The sequence below is a fragment of the Myotis daubentonii genome, chromosome 18 (genome assembly GCF_963259705.1).
Source record: "Myotis daubentonii chromosome 18, mMyoDau2.1, whole genome shotgun sequence".
NCBI classification, from domain to species: Eukaryota; Metazoa; Chordata; class Mammalia; order Chiroptera; family Vespertilionidae; genus Myotis; species Myotis daubentonii.
In genome coordinates, this window is record NC_081857.1 from 18,006,548 (window position 1) to 18,021,950 (window position 15,403).

The 15,403-nt window shown below is 41.7% G+C and overlaps 1 protein-coding gene across 3 annotated transcripts in view; it reads right to left on the reverse strand.

The window, feature by feature from the left end:
* Nucleotides 1-15,403, reverse strand: part of HMCN1 (hemicentin 1) — a 378,235-nt gene extending 362,832 nt beyond the window's left edge. For 2 of the 3 annotated variants that reach the window (XM_059675580.1, XM_059675579.1), the window contains exon 1: nucleotides 14,748-15,401. In XM_059675580.1, coding sequence (XP_059531563.1) covers nucleotides 14,748-15,015 — 268 coding nt within the window. In that variant the 5' untranslated portion in view covers nucleotides 15,016-15,401. Of the gene's footprint in view, nucleotides 1-14,747 lie in introns of all 3 variants that reach the window. The other variant, XR_009449952.1, reaches the window with a different exon arrangement.

Sequence of the window (15,403 nt, forward strand, 5' to 3'; positions counted from 1 at the left end):
AAGGTGGGTGGACAGTTGTACACATCTATTCTCAACTCTACATCCAGGGATACCATATTGATAGTTTGAAATTGGCAGTGGGGGAGTATTTACACCAGAAAAAATGCCAAATGCTACAAGTAAGGGCTCCAGAGTCAGTGGTGGAACATCGATCAGCACACCAGCGATTATATCCTCAGGCAGAAGGAAACTGAGGCTCTAAGTCTCTTAGAGTCTAAGACAGTGGTTCTCAACCTTGGCTGCACATTAGAATCACCTGGGGATTTTTTTAAATCCTGATTTCTGGGCCTCATCCTCCAGGAATTCTGTGTCTTTGTTACCGATGTTGTGGCCTCACCCCATAAGAGATCAAGTGACCTGCCCAGTTACAGAACCAGGTCAGGTGTTTTGACTCTATGTCAAGTGTAACTTCCCTCATAGAATCCTCATGGGTCCTTCCTTTGTGTCAGGCTTTGTCCCAAATGTTGTATGTGTATTTTCTAATGCTCACAACTCTACAAAGGAAATAGGACTGTTCTTTTCACCTTAACGTCAAGGAAACTAACGCTTTGAGAATTAGTAGCTGATTAATAACCAAACGTTGGTCCCATTTGTTATTAGAGTCAATTCACTCAAAACTTCTGTCATCCTAACTCTACCAAGTTTTACTTTGTCAAGATAAATCAAACTGTTTTCTGTTACATGTAGAAGGAAAAAAAGAGGAGTCAAGTTATTATCAAAGTCCAAAAGGTTATGGTAAATATAAAAGGGGATCTCAATTTTGAATGACGCTTTTCCAATACTCCAGGAAAATTCCTTGGAAGAGGTGGAATTCTGACAAATCTTTTTAATTATAGAAGGGAAAATGTCTGGCACACGGGGACACATTCCAACACGGGGTGTGGCTCCAGAGAAAACTTCAAGGCAGAAGTGTGAGCATCTGATCCAGGGGGTGGGGAACAAGTCCATCTAAGAAGAGCAGGGCAGACCCTCTGGGGAGCATGAAACAATAGAAATGAGGTTCTTTGTGTGCGGGAACGGGCTTTGAAGTGCAAATAATGAACTAACCAAAAAGCAAAACAGATTTCACTTTGAATCTCAAAACTTGACGTTCCAGATAGTACAATATCATTTTAGAGTTTTGTTCTCTAACTGCTTAATGAAATAATGTATTTTTTCTCCTTTCTACCTGGTGAAAATATCCAGCTCATGTATTCTCTCTTCCCCATCACCTGTCAGTCTCATTTACCAGCCTCCCAGATCTTGACAAGAATAGCTCAGAGTCACCCTGAAGCATTTTCAGTAGCAATAAGTGACTTCTAGCCTGGGAACTTCAAGGAATTCGCCTTGCTATAAAACAGTGCTTAAAGGTTAGCTTTCAGAGATTGGGTGCTTATGGGGAAAATTGCTCCAATTAGTGTGTTTGAAGTTTCCAAGAAAAAAAGAATCAAAAACTAGAGGTATACAAACTCAAAATATTTAGGAACCCACACCTAATTCCAGGAATTCCAAAATGGGGATTTTCCCCATTTAAAAATTAAATATCTCAACATCTCAAAAAAAATCAAATAAAGCTTTATTAAATGTTTTAAGAGTAAATACTCAAAGTATTAAATGCTTTAAAAGTAAAATTCACAGATTATATATATATATATATATATGTATATATATATATATATATGTATATATATATATATATATATTTTTTTTATTGCTTAAAGTATTACAAAGGGTATTACATATGTGTCCATTTTTTCCCCCCGCCCTAGACAGTCCCCTAGCCTCCCCTATCCCCCGGTGTCTTATGTCCATTGGTTATGCTTATATGCATGCATACAAGTCCTTTGGTTGATCTCTTACCCCCCTACCTCCTGCACCCCCACCCTCCCCGGCCTTCCCGCTGCAGTTTGACAATCTGTTTGAGGCAGCTCTGCCTCTGTACACAGATTATATTTTTAAGTTCAAATTATTTCCAGGACTGAAATAGCATCCCAAACATTAATGCTTATCTCCATAATTACCACCAAGGACCTCGCTCCCATCCAAAAAGAGATGAGAGCTTAGAGTTCATAATCTCCCCAATATAAACATTTTTATCAGAAATTTATAGAACAGACCGAGTCTCTCTAGTAGAAGAGTAATGGAATCTTGTGAGATTTTTTTTTGTTTGTTTTTTTATTTCAGAGAGGATGGGAGAAGGAGAGAGAGATAGAAACGTCAATGATGAGAGAGAATCACTGATTGGCTACCTCCTGCATATCCCTCATTGGGGATCAAGCCAGCAACCCAGGCATGTGCCCCCCGACCAGAATCGAACCTGGGACCCTCCACTGAGGCAAACTGGCTAGAGCTGGAGTCTTGTTTTTTAAATGTTAATTAAATGCGTGGTCTCAACATAGGTTGAAATGTGTCTACCCAAAATTCATATGTTGTAGTCCTATCCCCCAGCACCTCAGAACGTGACCATATTTGGAAATAAGATTGTTGCAGATGTAGTTAGTAAGATAAGGTCATACTGGAGTAGGGTGGGCCAATAATCCAATATGACTGGTGTCCTTATAAAAATGGGAAATTTGACCCATTACACAGAGAGACCGCCCTGTGAACATGAAGGCAGCGAATGGTGCATCTACAAGCCAAGGGACACCAAAGACTGCCAGCAAACGCCCAGAAGCTGGGAGAGCGGGGAACAGGCTCTCCCTCACAGCCTGGAGAAGGAAACTGCCAACATCTTGATTTCAGATTCTAGCTCCCAGAACTGAGACAATAAATTTCTGTTGTTTTAGCCACCCCGTTTGGGGTACTTGGTTAGGGCAGCCCTAATAACTAACACAGAGGTCCCTTTGCCATGCCTTCTTAGGCTCAGCTCCTCCATCTCACACGTGTCTCAAAACACAGGAAGGAGCAAACAATAATGTGCAGGAAGCTATTCTTTTTTCAGGAAATTTTGTGAGCGTGCATATAAGCTTCAGTTGCTTCATATGTAAAATAAAGACAACAGCCACCACTTAGCGATTTGTGAGCCTAATGACGTAAAACACAATATGAATCAAGTTTAGTGTCTGGTTCAGAGTAGTGACTCAAAAAATGAAATGGTAGCTGCTATTACTAGAAATAAAAATGATACTCCTGAGCCTATGTCAAGAAGACGCGTGAGATGAGGTGTCCTCAGGAGTCCCTGCTCTCAGACCGAGTTGCCAACAGCTGACATCATCGGGCTCCAACTCTCCCAGGGCCCGCACTGGTGTCTTACATTTCTACCCAAGCCTCAGCTAGACCTTGCACCAGCATATCCCACCCTGCCTTATATCACCACCATCTGTGGCCACTGCCCCAAATGCAAACCACTCCTCTTTCTCTGGCTCTCACCCGTTTCCTCTCTCCTGACCCATTCCTTTCTCCATCCGAAGCCCTCACAATGCTGTGACCTGCCAAACCATCTTCCCACAGGAACTTTCTATCTACCTCCCCCTGTAGCTGAAACAGGGTTCTCCGCTGATGACACCACCTCTCATGCTACAGCGCTCCCTAGTGAGGTCTGCCCATTCCCCCACACCCCAGATACACCAGTGTCAAGACGTGGATCAGCATTTTACCCCACCCCACCCCCAATTATTTCTTCACCTTCAGACAAAACACCTGCCGTTTTGATACCCAATAACCCAATAACCCCTCCTCAGCATAGTTAACTGCCAGCTGGAGACCTCTCAACAATTCTTATGAAATAAAAATGACTCGCTGTCTTCCTCACCAACCTACTGCTTGTCCGTGACCATGCACGCTGTCTATGGTCTGCTTCTCTATCACAATCAATCAAAGGTCTTCTCCTGCCAATGACCAGTCCTTCTACTTTGTATCCCATCTCCTCTTGCTTCCTCAAAGCCCTGGTTTCATAAATTATCTCTTCTCTCTTTGGCATCTTCTATCTCTTCTACTCCACTGACTCCTTTCCAGCAGAATTACACATTCTCTCCTCTCTTCCATCTTAACATTTTCTTTCTCAACTCCAAGTCCCAATAACTTATAGTTATTGAGAATTTACTGTGTGCAGGGGATTGTGCTAAATTTGGGGCATTTATTATTTCAATCCTCACATCAATTTTATTGAGGAGATATTACCCCCAGTTACTGAAACTGAAGAAATTGAGATCATGGGACAAGTAATTGGTGGAGCCAGGCTTCCAACCCAGGCATCAGACTCCAGAGACTATGCTTTTAACCACCGTTTTCTTACCCATCATTTCAGCATCCTGGCCTCACAACCCCAATGAAACTGCATTTTATCCTGTTTAGTTTAGCTTTTATTTTCAGTCATCTTACACATGGATGGAGTTGATAATTTCACCTGCTTAAATCTAGCAACTTTTTAGATTTCTACACCCTGCTCATTGCTGTTTCTCTTCCTACTGACCTGGACTTTCCTTTCTAGAATCCTTTACAAATTTCCCTTCTCACTGCCTCTTAAATACTTGCGTTCTCTATAGTTCCATCTTGTTTTTCTTCTTCTCTCAGTCTACATACTCTCCTTGGATGATCTCATTTGTTCTGATGGCTTTAGCTATCATCTATATAAGTTTCAAGTGGACAGAACAGCTACTTGGCATGATTCATACTAACACTGACAGTTGGAAATGCTGAGGGGATGATACCTGGAGACAGACAGGCCACCCAAACAGAGACATTTACTTTGATAAATTAACCATCAACTAAGGTCTGGCTCTCAGACTTCCAAACTCAGAAACTTTAACTTGACACTGTCAGAGTATTTTAAACAATAGAGACTGACGTATAAGACTGGTGTGCCAAAATATGAGTTACCAATCAGGAATATAACTGTCTGGTAAGTCTGATGTATGTGCCAGTCTGACAAGAGCTTTCTCTCCCTATAAGGAAAGTGTATGAGGTTAAATTATCAGAAGGCTCTTTGGTGAGCATGCAACCAAAACTAGGAGAGTTAACAGTTTGATCCAAATATGTAATGACATCATTACATATTTATAAAGATAAACAGTCTATGGCTACAGTTGGAGTGTTGCTTATGGGTGGACTGGTTATTTAAGTGCAGAATGAACTAATACTCTGAACCCTAGATCAAACTTGGCACACAAAGAAAGCACCCAAATAATTTTAAAAATGGGCAGAGGATCTGAATAAACATCTTTCCAAAGAAGAATACAGTTGGCCAACAGGTACATGAAAATGTGCTCAATATCACTAGTTGTCAGGCAGACACCTCATACCTATTAGAATGGCTATTATCAAAAAGACAAGAAATAACAAGTGCTGGAGACAATGTGGAAGAAAGGGAATCCTTGTGTACTACTAGTGGGGATGTAAATTGGTGTAGCCACTATGGGAAACAGTGTGGATGTTCCTCAAAAAGTTAAAAATAGAAGTTCTGGATGATCCAGCAATTCCACTTCTGGGTATTTATCTGCAAAAAAACAAAAACACTAGCACCCCATGTTCATTGCAGCATTATTTACAATAGCCAAGATGCGGAAACAACCGAAGTGTCCATTGATGGATGAATATAAATATACACACACACACGTATACACAGACACACACACACACACACACACACACACACACACACACACACAAATACACACTGTGGAATATTATTCAGCCATAAAAGAGAAGGAAATCTTTTCATCTGTGACCCTCGGGCATTATTCTAAGTGAAATAAGTCAGACAGAGACATACATATAACTGAATGATCCCACTTAAATGTGGAATCTAAGGAAAAAATGAGCTCATAGATACAAAGAACATATAACTGGTGGTTGACAGAGGTAGGGAATAGGGGGTGGGTGAAACAGAAGAAGAAGGTCAAAAGGTACAAACTTCCAGTTATAAATTAAGGAAGTCATGGGGATACAAAGTACAGCGTAAGGATTATAGTCAGTACTGGATTGCTTATTTGAAAGTTACTAAGGGAGTAGACCTTCAAAGTCCTCATCACAAGAAAAAAACTTTGTAATGTAATTAACTAGATTTATTGTGGTGATCATTTCACAATATATACAAATTGTACATCTGAAACTAATATATTATATGTCAATTAAAAACAAAAAAAATTGGTTGTACAATGCCTAAGTCTGTTTCTGTGACTCTTTTTCACCCCTGTATTTTTTCATTGATATTTTCTTTGGACAAGTTAATTTATAAGGAGTTTGCTTACTTACTGTCAAGACTACTGGCCAGAGAGTAATGGTATCTCTTATAGAGAACTTTACATATCTTTTCTCTTCTAGTATGTGACAATTTCATATCTTAACCTATAGAAGGCAATCATATTTCCTTTTTTTCCATATTCTAAGGACCAAGTCCAGTTCACTGGACTTTCTTAATAGCTCGGAAGTCTATCCCCAAGTCTCCTCACTATTTCCCCCCGAATTGCTGTGATGGCCTTAGATTTCATCGCTCAGCTCTCAGGACGGCCTTGCCCCAATCCATCTGCAAGATACAACTCTAAAATGAAAACCCAACCATGTCATTCCTCACTTGTAACCCTTTCAGGCTCCTGATAGCTTTCAGGATGAAATCCAAATGCCTTAACATGTTCCTTAAACTTCTTTCGCTTATGCATTATCTTTAGATTTCAGCCAGGCCACATATCTTCCAGAAAACCTTTGCTGAACATCACCCTCCTGAATTCAGATTCAGGGGCATTGCTTTGCGCTCACACAGCCCAATGTTTCTTTCTACTCTAAGCCATAGCAGATTATATAATATCATCATTTCCCTGGCACGTTACCCCATATATTAACTTCTTGTAAGCTAGGCCTCATTATCTTTGAATCAAAAGCTCCTAGCATAGTCCTTGACAAATAGTAGGAAGCCTATTATTAACCGATGAATGAGTGAATGAATGAATCACTGAATATAGGGTGTCCCAAAATTCATGCAAGATTTGCAATTGAATTGAATTGCAAATCTTGCGTGAATTTTGGGACACCCTATATAAGGGGTTATCTTTGGATTTTTAAATTCTCTTGTTGATTTCCCAATTATGAAGCAGTGGTCTAGGGCCCAAGGGGACAGTGCAGCAATGAACACATGCCTCTCAAATACTGAGTGCATTAGCATGGTACATTTGAACTGGTTCGAACTATCCTTTTCTTATAGGTTGATTAATAACCAAGGCATCAGGTAGATATTTTCACTCCAGAATTTTTTAGTCTTATTGTATAAAGGTTCTACTATTTTTCTTCTCTCCAGTGCCTACTGAATCTTTATAGACAAATATGAGTCATTCAATAAGTAAGAGCAACACGATTGATTCTTTAGTACTTTTAAAGGACCTTGACATATATTATATTATTTAACCACTAGGGGCCCGGTGCACGAAATTCGTGCACTGGGTGTGTGTGTGTGGGGGGGAGTGTCCCTCAGCCCAGCCTGCCCCCTCTCACATACTGGGAGCCCTCAGGCGTTGACCCCCATCACCCTCCAATCGCAGGATCGGCCCCTTGCCCAGGCCTGACGCCTCTGACAGAGGTGTCAGGCCTGGGCAGGTGACCCTCATTTCCCCCCATCACTGGTTCTGCCCCCAGCCCAGGCCTGATGCCTCTGGCCTAGGCGTCCGGCCCGGGCAGCGGGGACCCACAGCTGCAGCAGCCCCGCGATCGTGGGCTCCGCTTTAGGCCCAGGCAAGGGACCCCTAGCTCCTGGGACTGCCAGCTTCGACCATGCCCAGCTCCCATCGCTGGCTCCACCCCTACTTCCTGCTATCACTGGCCAGGGTGGAAAAGGCGCCTGATTCTCCGATCATGGCTGGGGGGCAGGGCAAAGGCGGCCCCAGGGCCGCCTTTGCCCTGCCCCCCAGCTCTTAGCTCCCCCCTGGGTTTCCGATCACTGTCAGTGGCAGGGGGCTTCTTCCTGCTTTCCCTTTCGCCTCCCTGCATTGTGCCTACATATGCAAATTAACCGCCATCTTGTTGGCAGTTAACTGCCAATCTTAGTTGGCAGTTAACTGTCAATCTTAGTTGGCAGTTAACTGCCAATCTTAGTTGGCAGTTAATTTGCATATAGCCCTGATTAGCCAATGAAAAGGGTATCGTTGTACGCCAATTACCATTTTTCTCTTTTATTAGTGTAGATGATGTTACTAAAGTAGGAAAAGTTTATTTCATTACACCTTACATTCGACATAAGTCCATTTTTAAATTTTTCCTATTTCCTGCAGAGATGGAGATCCTCACAGAATTTATCAGAGATAAACAAAACCAAGGCTGAGAATACTGTAGACTTGTGAGAACCACCTATGATATGGATCTTTTGTGTGCACAATGCTCTTTGGAAATTAATTTATTTGTACTGATACTCCTTTCACCAGTCCAATTAAAACTGGAAAGCGGGCAGACTATCTTACGGCATGCAGCTGAGATACTCCCAACTGCAGAGAAATCACCTCCAAAACTTCCCTGCCATACAAACATTCAGTAACTACCCAAGACTCCGCCATTATCTGGGTCACAATGATACTTTCATTTCATTTCAAGCTTGGCTGGGAGATACATATCACCCAAATGATAACGGCTTCTCTCCAGTGCCTATTAGATCTTTATAGACAAATGTGAGTCCTTCGATAAGAGCAATGCCACTGATTCTTTAGTATTTTTAAAGAATCCAAAAGGTCAACTTCGCAAATTATTATGTTGCTTAGTTTTATTCTTCTGATTGTTATGATTTTAAAAGTAAAGTCATAGGCATGTGAGGCAAGATTAAAATACCCAGAGAAATCCTCAGTTCTTGTTTTCAGAATTCAGGGATGAAACCTCCTGAGTGAGTACTGTGTGGCAAGCCTGTGAGATACTAGAAATGAGTCCTGTCCAGATTGCTTACTGTCTCATCAGAGAGGAAGGTACGGAAGCAGAGCTATTAAGACCATGGAGAATGGTTATTGTATGTTTGACCAGAGACGACACATCATAAGCAAAACCAAATTCTGACTTACCAACAATCAACTGAAAGCTGTTCCTCAACTTAACAAACAACAAACCAAAAGTGGGAGTCAGAGAGGATTCTGTTGACTAGTAACATTTCTAACACATGTAACCAATTTGATTTATCAAAATGTGGTCCTTACACTTTGGGAGAAAGTTTTCATTGTGGGTAGCAAAATGCTTCTACATGTCCTCAGAAAATATCCAGAGACCTAGGATCTACTCTCAGGTTAAAATACTCTATCGTATAAAATACTCTCCCTCCCAGGAGCATGCCCATACCTTTCCCTTCCCCCTCTTCTTCCCCAATAGGCAAGCAACTGCTAAACTCTAAGGGACCCCACAGGCTTGCAACCAGGGCAGCAATGAGCAGCGGCAGCTTGTCCAGGTATTAGGTAGGAAGTTAGACATGAGGGGCTGGGGTGGGGTCTGCCCTGAGGTCCTGAACAGGGGTCGGATCAACATTGCCTTCAGACCACCTCTCTGTAGGCCACCCAGCAGCCAGCAGACTGTCAGAGGGCAGAATCAGCTGGATTTTGGCAGGAGCTCAGAGGAAAACAACATGACCTCAGTGTGACCTTACTAGGGTCCTAGACTAATTATAATAAAATTTGCATTGCGGTTTAGAACCATCCCCTTGGATTTTTCTGTATGCATTATGGGTAAATGCATGCAGAGAAGAAATGTAATTATATAACCCTATTCTATTAATCATCCCTGAATGCAAATTAAGGTCTCCACCTAGAAAATCCCTCCTTTAAACTGTGTAAGTCAGGAGTTTAGGGCCATTGTCTCTCTCAACTGGCTCATTCCTTGCTTGGAGTGCATCTTCAATAAATCCCACTTTACTTTTTAAAAGTAAACGGGTAAAAAAATTAAATATTCTATCATGCTAGAAACGAAGTAATCATTGCAACCAAAATCTCTCACTCTTAAATTCTACTTTAAGTTTGGTTTCTCTTGGATTTAAAAGACCAACCCCTTTTCTCATGAAAACCCTTCTTCACACAGGAGGAGCTACAGGCAAAGGGAGACGAATATCTTCTTGGATCTTCTTCCTACACATACTGAAACTGACATTTCAATGTGAAGTTTAGCTCATATAAAATGTCGACAGATTTTCAAGGTCTGAGAATTCAACCTGACTCTGATACCCGTTTACCTGGAGATAGCATCAGATTCCACCAGTTAAAGGGTTTAATTCTACAAAGCTGCACCCTCCCCCCACCTTGAGACTTCAATCACAAGCCCCAGTTGTTTCGTGTGCCCCTGACCACCAGCTGTACATCACAGGTGCCAACAACCCCCTCCCTTGGGTTCAACTAATTTGCGAGAGCAGCTCAAAAACCTCAGAACACGCACTTACTCATTAGATGACCTGTTTTATTATAAAAGAATATAACTCAGTGAGAATGAAAAAAGGGGTCACACACTAAACTTGACAAGCTCGGGGGAGGCCTGCATGGTGGGCCCTACAAACAGAGGCCAAAAGTAACCACATCAGGATGGTATGGACATAAAAATTCCTAAGGAGAAGTGAGCCAGGGTGGGTAGTCCTGCCCTAGGCCTGTGGCTTCCTTGACAAAGGTCAATCTTTAACTTAGTGAGCCTGTCTACTATCTTTTTGTATCTGAGATAATACTCCTTTGAAAGTCAGAGTAATGGTCTTTTTCCAGACCCCTCAGGGCACAACCTATAGCAGAACCCCTCCTTGTTATCTTATTCCCTGCAAACCATCTCATGCTGTAAATGTCAACTACTGACTACCCTGCACCCACCAATGTGAAAGAAATATGTGTTTCTATTTTACTTTTTATCCAATCCCAGAGATTTCCCCAGTTTGCTTTCATCCTCCAGCCCCTCTCCCTTCCCCAGAGGTCAGGAGTGGGAGAGAAAATTTCAACCCTCTCATCTCAAAGTTGGGTCTCATGCAACATCCTCATGCAACAACATGAAGGAACCTTGAAAACATTATGCTAAAGTGAAAGAAGCCAATCATAAAATAACACATATTATACGATTCCACTCATCCAAAAGTCCAGAACGGGAAAACCTAGAGAGACAGAAAGTAAATCAGTGGTTGCTTAGGGCTGGGAGAAGGGTGATAAGGGGATAGAGAACTGATAGATAAATAAAAGGCATGAGGTTTCTCTTTGAGGTAATAAAAATGTTCCAAAATCGTGGTGAGGGTTGTATGTATCTGTGAATATGAATGTTTGTATGATATGGGAATTATATCTAAATAAAGCTGCTAAAAATGAATGCATTATAAGTGATTAGAGAAGTTTAGAAAGAACATTTTAAGATAGTTAGCATCAAAAAGCTGGCCTGATAGTCCATGTCCCTGGTCCTCTCTGATGCTTCCCCTTCCATGGGTGTGTTGTTGGTCCTCCAAGACTGGCTTCTGAGGCGCACATTTTCTGAGTGATTTTATCACTTCCTTGTCAAGTTGTTAGACTTTGTCCTCTATGGTTATGTTTTCCCTGTATTTTAATTTTTACCCCCACCTGCAAGCACACACCGTGCCCCAACCAGTAATGCAGGGGTCCAAAGCGTCACCTGAAAGGCCGACAGGTCTCTCTGTCAAATGCCGGAGACTATATCCCAGGTCTCCTCCATTATTTCATCTAGCTAAATGCAGCAGCAGATATCAAAGGGCTTTGAAAAGTTGTAGTCAAGGTCATTAATATAATTAGTAATTATGATTATAATTAATGCAATTATTATATCCAATAACACACATTATTTCTTTTCATGTCAGTTGTATCACCCAACCGTAGGAATCTGTGTTAGAAACTATGAAAAGCAACCACATATAAAACAATCAGTCATAAAATGTCGCAGTCAGAAGTGACCTTAGAGATGTTCAAATCCAAGTCCCTCATTTTACAGTTCAGAAAACATTCAGAAAGATAAACTGACTTTTCCAATGTCACTCTGTAAAACAGCCAATCCCCATTCAAGGCCCTTTCTGTCATTCTAAGCTGATCACTAATCACAAGTAAAAGGAAATCAAAAATGCTTTATGATTTTACACACACACACTCACAGTGTGAGAGAGAAAATGTCACACCAAGATATTATTACAATCCATTAAAATGAATTAATAAACTAAAAGTTATTAATATGTTTTAACTTCTATTTCCCTCTTTATCTTCAAAAATACTTTAAATACTCTTAGATAACAGAAACACTTGGCCTTTTCTCTCTAATCACAATGGAAACAGAATTAATAGTTTTACTGAATTATACTTACAATTAATTTTATGGAACCAATTTAATCATTTTCGTGTATTAATTCTAGAAAGATCTAATTTATTAGTCATCTCTTATTAGCATGCCAAGTTTCCCCCACTTTGAAACATGATTGCTAAACTATAGGAAAGTCAACTACAGCAAACTTTCCCATTTGGTAACAATTGGAATGCAGCATACCACAATGCAATTTATTCCAATAATTTTCATATCACATTGAAATATCATGATGATCCAGTTTCCATTTATGACTTGAGGCAATTTCTGCGTTCTGTTTGCAGCAACATCATTTCATAAGAGTCTTTTGGAGAAGAGCAAATTGTGGTGTTAGAGAAAACAATTTTTACTTTGTTTTTTAGCCAACTTCAGATTTACCCCTACAGAAGAAACATATTTAGGCTATTCCAAAATAACAAGTTTCGAACTGCATCAACATTGACATCTTGACATTTAATAAACTGAAACATTGTAAGACATGAGGTGTCTTACTAAGAGAGAAAACACAGTAAATAACCATTCAATTCTTCAGTCAAATATAAAGAATATTTCATCAATGTAGAAATGTTATATATATATATATATATATATATATATATACATGTATATACATATATGTCAGATATATATATATATATATATATATATATATATATATATATATATATATGTATCACAGTGGTTCTCCACCTTCCTAATGCTGAGACCCTTTAATACAGTTCCTCATGTTGTTGTGACCCCCCAACCATAAAATTATTTTCGTTGCTACTTCATAACTGTAATTTTGCTACTGTTATGAATCGTAATGTAAATATCTGATATGCAGGATGTATTTTCATTGTTACAAATTGAACATAATTAAAGCATAGTGATTAACCACAAAAACAATATGTAATTATATATGTGTTTTCCGATGGTCTTAGGCGACCCCTGTGAAAGGGTAGTTTGACCCCCAAAGGGGTCGCAACCCACAGGTTGAGAACCGCTGATATATATATAGATATAGATGATATAGATATAGATATAGATATAGATATAGATGATATAGATAGATATAGATATAGATATAGATACCTATATATAGATATCTATATCTATATCTATATCTATATATCTCACCCCAGAAGAGTAGGATAGGTTGTTTTCATCATCTGAAAGGGGGGGGGCCCAGAAAATTCTATTTCCCCTCCAAATTTCCTCACAGCCAACTTTTTTTAAATAGTTGACAACTGACACGTTTGATTCCTAGCAATAATTTGAACTTATGTCTGTCAAATGCACAAGGAACAAATCTGAAATTCTCAATGTCAAGCTCTCATTGTAAAGAGGTGGTGTCAAGGTCTTCTACGGAAAAGAGAATTTCAAAGCAGGAAACGTATGGGAGAACAGCGGGGCAGGACTGTTAAGAAGCCACTGCTTTATTTCTTCAACTGGGCAGCAACTTGTGTAAATGAAACTCAGGTGGACGCTACACAGCAAGCCGCAGGGCTCCCCTGGCGATGCTGCCCTCCACAATGACAATGAGGGCTCCTATGCGCCTCACAGAAAGGTGCCACTTTAAAGGGAAACTGAAAAAAAAAGTAAATCGGGTCCTGTTACAGTGGAGCCGCTGAAACCCACAGCTTTAGGGCAAAAATAATAATAATAATAATAATTAAAAAATAAGTAAGTAAAGTCCTTTGGCTTCAGCTACCTTTACAGAGCACTGACATACCAAATCACGTGCATTTCTACTGCATGAGCCATAGCCATAACGTTTATACCCATCTGTGAACCTAGCTAATGATGGCCTGGTGCAGAGATGAATAGATTCAGTAAAGCAATGAATGGTGTCTCTCATTCTCCTCTCTTCCGTTCCACTAGCAGTAACTGCGCCAAAGCTTCCTTGGCTCACACAGGTTTTTCCCATCTTAGCGGAGCGTTATCCTGCGCAGGCTCTCCACCTGGCTGTTGTTAGCTTTGGAAGGATCGCGGCCGGACACCCCTGTTCAAATCTGCCTTTATCATTGAGCATCCTTTAGCTCTAAAATTAAAAAGTCAGTAGACGCTGTTGCTCATGACCGGATTGTGGGTTTCCTAACTCCACATATCCAGGTTTGGGGACCACCGGACCAGCTCCCTAAACAAGCCATCTGTCTACCCCATGGCTGAGACGTGAGCAGGTAGCAGAGCCACCCCAGAAGCCAAGCAGCAATTCTTTGTGACAACTATCTTCGGGCTACACATCTATCAAAAAGATTTCAAACTTCCCAACACTGAGACCATTTCATAGCATAAAGCACCATGTGATCATAAGAAATAACAAAGGCATACGCCCAACCCTGTGGCTCAGTGGTTGAGCCTCGACCCATGAACCAGGAGGTCCCCGCTTGATTCCCGGGGGCGTGGGCACGTGCAGGGTTGCGGGCTCCATCCCCAGCGTGGGGCGTGGAGGAAGCAGCCGATCAGTGCTTCTCTCTGATCATTGATGTTTCTCTCTTTCTCCCTCTCCCTGCCTCTCTGGAATCAATAAAAAGATATTTTTTAAAAAAAAAATAACAAAGAATGAACATTCCCCTTACCTGGATCATGGAAAGGCACCAAAGCAAAGTTGTAAAGAGGTCTTTTAGGTCTTTTCAAAGACGTCTCCAGAATTTTGGAAGCCCCTTCGATAACCTGAACTAAATCATCATACATGGAGCCGGTCACATCGAACACAAAAGCCAAGGTGGAGGCGCCCTCGGGAATGTCCTCTGCGCTGGCCTCCGACGGGGGGCTCGCGTCTTGAGCGAGGGAGGAATAGAGCAGAGCAAACAGGAATCCTGCGCGGACGGTGTCCCGGGAAATCATTTTCTTTTCTGCCTTTTCTCCCCCGTTTCCTGAGCGCGGTGCTTAGCTAACCTCCTCAGCCACAGACCGGGGTCTCCTCTCCGAGCAGCTCATGAGACTCTGGAAACCCCTGTGCACCGGCCAACAGTTTGGAGCTGAGACTCGGACGGGGACAGGCACCGAACGCGACTCCCTGCAGGGGCTGAGCGGCAGAGATGCAGCGCTTTTGTCTGGACGCAGCTTCCTCCGTGGGCCGTCCCTGCCCGCGGCCCGGGTGGCGGAGTGCGGGTGGCGCGCCCGGCCCGACCCGGGGGCGCACTGAGCCCGACGGCGCCGCGCCGGAGTCCCGCTGCCCTCGCCGCCGCCGCTCTCGCAGGGCCGGCCGCCGAGCCTCCCAACTTTCCACTGT